Below are 7,480 nucleotides of genomic sequence, written 5' to 3'. Positions count from 1 at the left end.
GGCAGTGCAGAGCCAGGACGCACGGCCTCTTGTGGCAGTCTACCCTAGGTTTCCTTCTTTGAAAATTATGAAATACCCACAGCAGAAAACCTGGCAATAAGAAAGAATATAGCCAGGTGAGGAACTGGTTTACCGAAAGGTGATGGAGCACTCCAGAGTACTAAGAGCCTTCTCCTGTAGCATCGAACAATCAGCTTTCCAGCAGAAATGGCTCACCAAGCAGATGCCTCGTTTCCTCTTCATCCCCCCACCCTTGGACACCAAGATTGGCCTCTGCTGGAGAGTTAAACACCCATAACTGACATCGTGCAAGCAGCCTCGCCTGCATTTCCAAGTGGGTTCTCCGTGTGACAGTTGTTTTTATGAGTAGTTACAAGAGCTTTGGGTAACGAGTCAGGGAGTGGACCCCAAAAGCAAAGCACAAGTATGTCCACGGGTAGCATGTGATCCCTACCCCAAGCGCAAAGGAAGAAAAGAAGAACCAACAACGCCAGATGGCAATTCTGGAGGCCCAAGGCCTGGAGGGCCTTAGCAGGGGGCAGCCCAACCCCTCCCCACATTAAAGGGAAGAACCCACACGTTAAAAATAAACGGTCTTTTTATTGTCCACGAAAACAAAGTCAGGGTGTCCTTTGGTTAATCCCCCCCAATGAGGTGACAATGAACAGGAGGCATGCAATGATGACACCCACGTTCTCCTCTCCAGGAGAAGGCTCTTGCCCTCCTAGGCCCTAAGGGTCAGAGGCAAGTAGGACCAGGAGGCTCCAGAGGAACACCTGTCCAGGCCCACCATGCTGCAGAGGCCCAGGCCTGCTGCCTCCCTGACAGGACGAGGCAGGGGAAGCAAACACTGCCCCTGTCCCAGTACCCCCAAGCTAGAACACGCAGAAAAGCCCCAACCCCCCTCCCCCAGAAAACACTGCTAAGGCAGTCAGCCAGGACTTCCAAGAGCAGCTGGCCCCAAGCCACGAAGCCAGAGCATTAGGGCTCCGCCCGGAAGGGGTCGCTACCCTAGGCCTGCATGCAGTGGTAAACAAAAAACAGGAAGGCAGCGAAGATGAGAAACAGGAGCATCTGGCCCCAGAGTGGGACCTGGTGATCCTGGCCCAGAGCAGCCCCAGGGGCCCGCTTTTCTGGCCGGATGGCACGGCGGGCGAGCCACGAAGGAGGAGATGAAGGTGAGGACACGGCAGAGGTGGAGGAGGAGGTGGGGTAATAGGACAGGCCCAGGGAGCTTCTGGAGACGTTGGAAACAGGGCGGTAGTGTGCGATGCTCTGGTAGGCACTGTCCCGGCCATACGCGGGGCGTTCCCTGAGGCAGAGAGGGGAGCAGATAGGCCGGGAAGGCCTGAGCCCAGAATCAGCCCCAGTCCCTCGCCCTCCCTACTACTCACCTATCCTTGCCCTCCTCTTCAGAAGAGAAAAGATTGTCATCGTGAACCTATAGAAGTGAATCAGGGTAAGGATACTGGCTGGCAGGGTCAGCGTGGCGCTGTCATACCCCTCAGCCCAAACTTCCCTGCCAGCCTATTCTGAACACTGCTTCAAGGCCTGGGCCTTGCCACCCTCCAGCACCCTTCTTGCTTCCCGGCCTTATGTCTGTGGGGCCTTGCCACTTGCTAAGCGACTGTGCCAGCTGCCTACACCCTACTTTCTGCCCCAGGATTCTCAGAGAGAGTTCAAACCTAGATCCCAGGCAAGGGTGCAGGGCATGTACCGGGCACTCCAGTCAAACAGTTCTGACAGCCCCCCACAAAAAGGCCCTGACCCGGCAGGTGTCTGCTGACCCCACCTCTCCCTGGGGGCTCTCGGAGCCACCATTTGCACCCAGTGGCCCCCTTGATTTATCCAAACCCCACAATCACCCCCTCAGGTTGTACCCAAGTACAGGGTGCCCAAGAGCCAGCTCACCTGGTGGTGAAAGGTGTCAGCATCTGAGAGTGAAGCCGAGGGCTGGCGGAAGCCCTTGGATGTGCCCACAGACTCAGGCTCCCCGTAAGTCCTGGTGGTCAAGTAACTCTCCTCACAGTAGTCATAATTATAGCCTTGGGAAGGGGGGCAGCGGGGAAGAGGGAGCAACGGTGTCCCCACCTGGCCAGATGGCCCTAATCTGAATCCCATTTGGGGGCCTGTGACTCGGTTTCTCCCCTCCAGGACTACTGCAGGACGGTGGGGGTTGAGATCTCAGGTTCTCCCTGACACTGGAATGAAGGTGTCTGGGTGCCCACCCCACCCCTGCCTTACCCTTGCTCTGGTAAAGTAAGGCGTCCTCTTTCTTGGGCAGATCGTACATATCCGAGTCCACGGACGCAGAATCTAAGTCTGAATGGGGGAGGGGCCAGGGCCATTTGCCTCCAAGGTTCACCTCCCCTTTCCCCTGTGCCCCTCCCGGCCAGCGCCCCTGCCACCCCCTCGCGACCCCTTCCTCCCAAACCCTGTCCCCGAGGGCGGCCAGGTGGAGCCGTGGGGCGGGGGCCTCACCCGAGAACCGACAGGAGAAAGAGGATGCGGACGAGTTAGGGGGCGAGAGCCTCCGCCTCTGGGTCTCATACTCGAAGATTTTCTTTTCGTAGAGCTTGCGAGTGGAACCTGGCCAGACAAGGGGCACAGGGCGGTCAGGGCGCGGGCCGCGAGACCGGGGGCGGCGCGGAGAGGGGTTAAGGAAGGGGGCGCGGGGCGAAGCGCGGGGACGGGGCCGGCCGCCGCCGCGTACCCACGACGGGCCCGTGCGGGATGTTGTACTGGCGCAGCACGGCAGCCAGCTCGGTGTCCGACAGGACCGCGTAGTCGTCCATGGCGGGCAGCGGGCGGCAGAGGCCTGGGGGTGGCCCGGGCCTGGTGATACAGGCCGAGAGCTACGACTGCCTCAGAGCGCGACAGGAGCAGCGCGAGCGCCTCGGGAGCGGCTACGCCCGCGTCACGCCTGCGTCACAATCGCGTCCAACCGCGGCCCCTGCGGGCCGCGCGCGCTGTGCGGGGCGGAGCCAGGACGCGGGGAGCTCCCGGCGCAGAGCGGTCGGGCCCTGGGAATGGGCGGGGATTGGCTAGAGGCGAAAGAGGGATGTAGGGCGCGCTAGAGCCGAAGAGCCGAGGACGGGTCGGGCCGTGGGAGAGGGTGGGGCTGTGCGTCCGGGAGGGGGGCGGGGCCTGCGAGCCCAGAGACGTCACACGCTGGCGAGTTTGGGCAAGACGGGAACGAGGGGCGGGGCCTGCGCGCGAGGGGGACGAGCTTAGACCCGCCGGGACCCGGGAGCGGGGCGGGGTCGGCGAGCCAAGACGTCACTCGCTGGCCTGTTCCGGCCCGAAGTGAAGAGGGGCGGGGCCTGTGGCCATGGAACCGGCAGAAACCGGCCAGGACATGGAAGTGGGGCGGGGCCGCGCGCTGGTTGGGGCTCGCCCTCCCTGAGTCCCGTGGACCCAGCCCGGTCCCCGCAGACCCCCTGCTGTCCACCCTCAGCTGAGCTCCAGCGCTTGGGGTTCCCCGGCCGCGCCCCAGCCGGCCGCCCCGGCAACAGCAGCAGCGGGAAGGGCCCTGATCTGAAGGGCGAGACCTTGGAGAGCGTGGGTCTGGGCCCGGACCCTAGGCCGCCCCCCCAGACCCCCAGGCCCCCTGCCGCAGCCCGCCTTCCCGCTCTGCAGGGTTTGGCCTGCGCACCTGCGCCCCGCCGGTCCCCACCGCCTCCCTCCCTCCCCGCTCCACCCGGGAGGAAATGGGGCACTGGGCCAGGAGGCCACCGGCACTCCAGGAGCCAGCAGCCTTGGAAGGGGCCCGAGCGTGCCGATGCGCGCTGGCACAGGGCACGGTGCGATGCATGCAGACAGCGAGTGCCCGCCTCACCCACCAGCTGTCCACCTGGGGCGGAAGGGGCTTCCTCTCCTGTCGGAATGGCCCCTGAGCCCAGTGTGACCAGCAGCCAGGCAGCGGCGGGGGGCGGGGGTGGGGGCTTCCAGACTCAGAGGGACCTGCTCCGGGGTTCCAGTAAGACTTGGTGGGCTCTGAGCGCCTGGGTCTCGGTGGGCTTCAGAGCCGTGGTAGTGCAGAGCGGGCCCCCAGGACAGGAGGGCCAGGGGACCGAAGGGGACAAACCACGGAAGGCTGCCAAGGCCTGCTGGGGAGCCGGGACTGTCACCAGGAGTTGGTGAGGGGCTTGGTCAGTAAAGAGCTGCCCTGTGGAATTTGGGAAGGAGATGACAGTCACGTTCTAAACAAAGGCAGCTGATGGAGTGTGGGGGAACTGAAGTGCTCCTCCCGGAACTGGGAGCCTGGGGAGGAGGTTCTCATAGATGACGGCTGGTACCTGGGAGAAGACCAGGCAGGAAGGCTGGCCCAGGTGGCGAGGGTCACAGACCAGTTCTGCGTGGAGGTTCGCTCATGGGGTGGAGAGAATATAGGGCCCTGGTTTGACCACACACAAAGACCCTCAGAAAAGTTGCTGTAGGCTGGGTTTTGGAGTAAAGATGAGGCCTGCTCTGTCTCCCAAAATATGAAGGCCCCAGACATGCATGGCAGTACAAGGGGGCAGAGCCCAGGGCAGGGCAGGGTCTTGCTGCTTATCTCAGAGCAGGAAGGGAGATGGCGTTTGGGCTCTGGGCCGCTCAGAGTTGGCCTCCTGGAATTTGCAGTTTTGGCAAGATCAGATTCCCCAGTACCTCTCCAAGCCTTCTGCAGTGCTGGCCCCTGTCCCAGAGGCTGTCCTCCCCATGCCACCCCTCCCCATACAGACCCAAGCTGTTTCCTTATGAGGTCAAGGAATTCTAAGTTTGCCTTCTCCTCTAGGAACAACCCCTCCCCCGGCACCTGCCTTGGCCCTCTGCCTTTTATTTCCCTCTCCCCCAGTTGCCCCGCTATGAGGTCCCACCATGGATGGCACCAGGAGTCTGACTTGTGATGGTCCCCTGCACACAAGCCCACCTGGAGCCCAAGTCCAGCCCCATTTGCAGGCAGACCCATCCCAGACCACCAGAAAACAGGCGAGCCCTGGACCGTCAGAGCTGAGAGGCCCTCGGCACCACCCCTGTCACACAGAGGAGGAATTGGGGACCCAGAGAGGGAGGAGACTTGCGCAAGGGCCCCGAGTGCAATTCATTCATGGATGTTCCCCCAGCCAGTACCTAGCCCTCGAGGTCCTAACCCGGACAGTGTGGCCCAGCGGGGTTTCTGAGTCAGCAGAGGAGCTGTTAGGGGAAATCTGGGGCCTTGAGGGGAGTCTTGCTGGGAAGAGTGGGCTTGGAAGCCACCGATTCCAAGTCAAGAACAAGAAGACAGTTTCTCCTTTGAGAATGGGGAATGGATTCTAAGCAGTATATTATATAACTTGTAATCCCAGCAACATCAAAAATTATAAGGAAAAGTAATATCAACATGAATACATTTCTCAACAGTCATGTCCAAGGAGACTATTATTCATTGAGCTATTAATGTTTTCTTTAAGATAAGAACCTTAAGGGGACTTCCCTGGTGGTGCAGTGGTTAAGACTCTGCACTCCCAATGCAGGGGGCCCGGTTTCAATCTAGATCCCACATGCATGCCACAACTAAGGAGCCTGCCTGCTGCAACTAAGACCCGGTGCAACCAAATAAATAAAGTGTTACCGAATAAATATTTTTTTAAAAAGATCAGAACCGTAATACTTTGGTACAATACAAAACTTAGTTTTTCTCTTCAAAGATGTGAAACATCCTATGGGTTTTTCCTGGCAATCAAATACTTTAAAACATTGCTCAGATTGTAGCAAAAGTCGTAAGATGGCGATTATTGTGAAAATTAACATGTGGAAGATTGTTACAGCCAATATACAGCAGGGAATGGTTAGCTGACCAAAAGCCTCTCAATTAACACCTTGTGTTCCAGCCCTAGAACACATCCGTCCACCTTGGGACTGTTGGCACAGCTAGCTGGAGAGTCAGCTTGCCTTGGCAGTGGGAATGGAGCTGGTTCTAGTGCTTTTCAGGAACCTTCAACACAAGGAGAAAAAGTGTTTATTACAGTCTTTACCAGGGAAGAGCAGGTGCTGTACAAACCGTTCCCCCAGACCTGGAAGAAGTAGAGACCCCGAGATGTGTGTGTCTCAGGGGTGTGGGGGGGAGGGGAGGGAGATAGTAGTGTAAAGAGAAAATTAAAATGAAGGTGTCTCCTTCCTGCTACCCCACCTATTGTACCCCTGGCTCCGACTGCAATGCCTGTGGTAGGTGGGTTTCCCTCCTTGAAAGACAGCCTTGGCCATGAGCTCCAACACAGCCACCTTATGGATCTAAACTGAGGCCACTCATCGATCAAGTGAGGATAACCCAGTGCTGTGGGGACGGGGTCCCAGTAGATGGAGCAGGGAGAAACAAAGGCCGAGGTACTGCGAGGAGATCCCACCATGGATCAAGGTGGAAATGTCACTGCCAGCAGAGCCAGCATTTTAGCAGGTGTGACCAAACTTCTTCCTCCCTTCCTCCCCCTTCCTTCCTTCTCCCTTTTTCCCTTCCTCCCTTCCTTATTTTCTTTTTGTTTTTAAAGGTATTTTAAATTTTTTATTTATTTATTTTTGGCCACGGTGGGTCTTCGTTGCTGCACACAGGCTTTCTCTAGCTGCAGCGAGTGGGGGCTACTCCTCGTTGCGGTGCGCGGGCTTCTCACTGCGGTGGCTTCTCCTGTTGCAGAGCATGGGCTCTAGGCACGCGGGCTTCAGTAGTTGTGGCACGCGGGCTCAGTAGTTGTGGCTCACGGGCTCTAGAGCGCAGGCTCAGTAGCTGTGGTGCATGGGCTTAGTTGCTCCGTGGCACGTGGGATCTTCCCGAACCAGGGCTCGAACCCGTGTCCCCTGCATTGGCAGGTGGATTCTTAACCACTGCACCACCAGGGAAGCCCCCTTCCTTCTTTTTTTTCTCTCTTTTTATGAAGTAGAATAGAATAGGAACTAGAGTGTTTTCAGGCAGTAAGGGAAGGTTTCATCTGGTGGAACGTTTGTTTCAGTTATTTGTGTCGATCCGTGTGTGCATGCAGGTGCTGGCTCAGGATGTAAAATGTAGTTCTTATTGGGGGTTGTGGGCAAAATATTAAGACACTGCTTTATGTGGCCTTCACCAAGGAAGTAACATTTGAGCTGAATATGAAACTACCAGGCAATGGGCACGTAGAAGAGGAAGAGGGAGCCTGGCAGAGCCGGGGCATGGCTGTGCCCGCCCAGTTCACAGACACTTGGCCCCTCGGTGGCACCCCGCTGTACACGCCCAGAGCTCAGCACTGCACCTAATCATGCTCCTGAGAATCCAGAACATTTCTACTGCTCGCTCCCAGGCCAGGCCTGGCACCCATCAGGGGCGAAATCAGTGGCAGCCAGGACGCTGGCTCATCACGGGGCTCGGGTCCCTGCCCCAGTGCGGACTTCCGGGTGGTAGGCGCTCAGTGAGCACCTGCAAGGGCCACCCCCCACCCGCAAGGCAGAATCAAACTTGTCTGGACAGCCCAGGCTCGGGGCAAAGGCGGGGGGC

General features: G+C 58.6%; 1 protein-coding gene across 2 annotated transcripts; it reads right to left on the bottom strand.

Annotated features, from left to right (window-relative positions):
• Window positions 1-580: 580 nt before the first annotated feature.
• EMD (emerin) lies at window positions 581-2,936 on the bottom strand. 2 transcript variants are annotated; one of them, XM_032620569.1, is made up of 6 exons: window positions 2,714-2,936; window positions 2,482-2,589; window positions 2,245-2,322; window positions 1,912-2,045; window positions 1,395-1,441; window positions 581-1,348 (listed from the first exon to the last, which is right to left on the bottom strand). In XM_032620569.1, exons 1-6 carry the CDS (start codon window positions 2,793-2,795, stop codon window positions 1,012-1,014), a joined length of 786 nt encoding a protein of 261 aa, XP_032476460.1. In that variant the 5' UTR covers window positions 2,796-2,936; the 3' UTR covers window positions 581-1,011. The 2 variants fall into 2 exon arrangements, with proteins under 2 accessions (XP_032476460.1, XP_032476461.1); XM_032620570.1 differs by having other exon boundaries at window positions 581-1,312; window positions 2,714-2,929.
• Window positions 2,937-7,480: the final 4,544 nt, after the last annotated feature.

The sequence above is a fragment of the Phocoena sinus genome, chromosome X, assembly GCF_008692025.1.
Source record: "Phocoena sinus isolate mPhoSin1 chromosome X, mPhoSin1.pri, whole genome shotgun sequence".
In the NCBI taxonomy this organism is placed as follows: domain Eukaryota; kingdom Metazoa; phylum Chordata; class Mammalia; order Artiodactyla; family Phocoenidae; genus Phocoena; species Phocoena sinus.
This window is presented reverse-complemented; position numbering and strand designations above follow the sequence as displayed.

Coding starts and splice junctions, on each gene's coding strand:
- EMD (XM_032620569.1), bottom strand. CDS start 2,795: ATGGACGACTACGCGGTCCTGTCGGACACCGAGCTGGCTGCCGTGCTG. Junction 2,590..2,713: donor CCCGCACGGGCCCGTCGTGG/GTACGCGGCGGC, acceptor TTGTCTGGCCAG/GTTCCACTCGCAAGCTCTAC. Junction 2,323..2,481: donor TTTCTCCTGTCGGTTCTCGG/GTGAGGCCCCCG, acceptor TCCCCCATTCAG/ACTTAGATTCTGCGTCCGTG.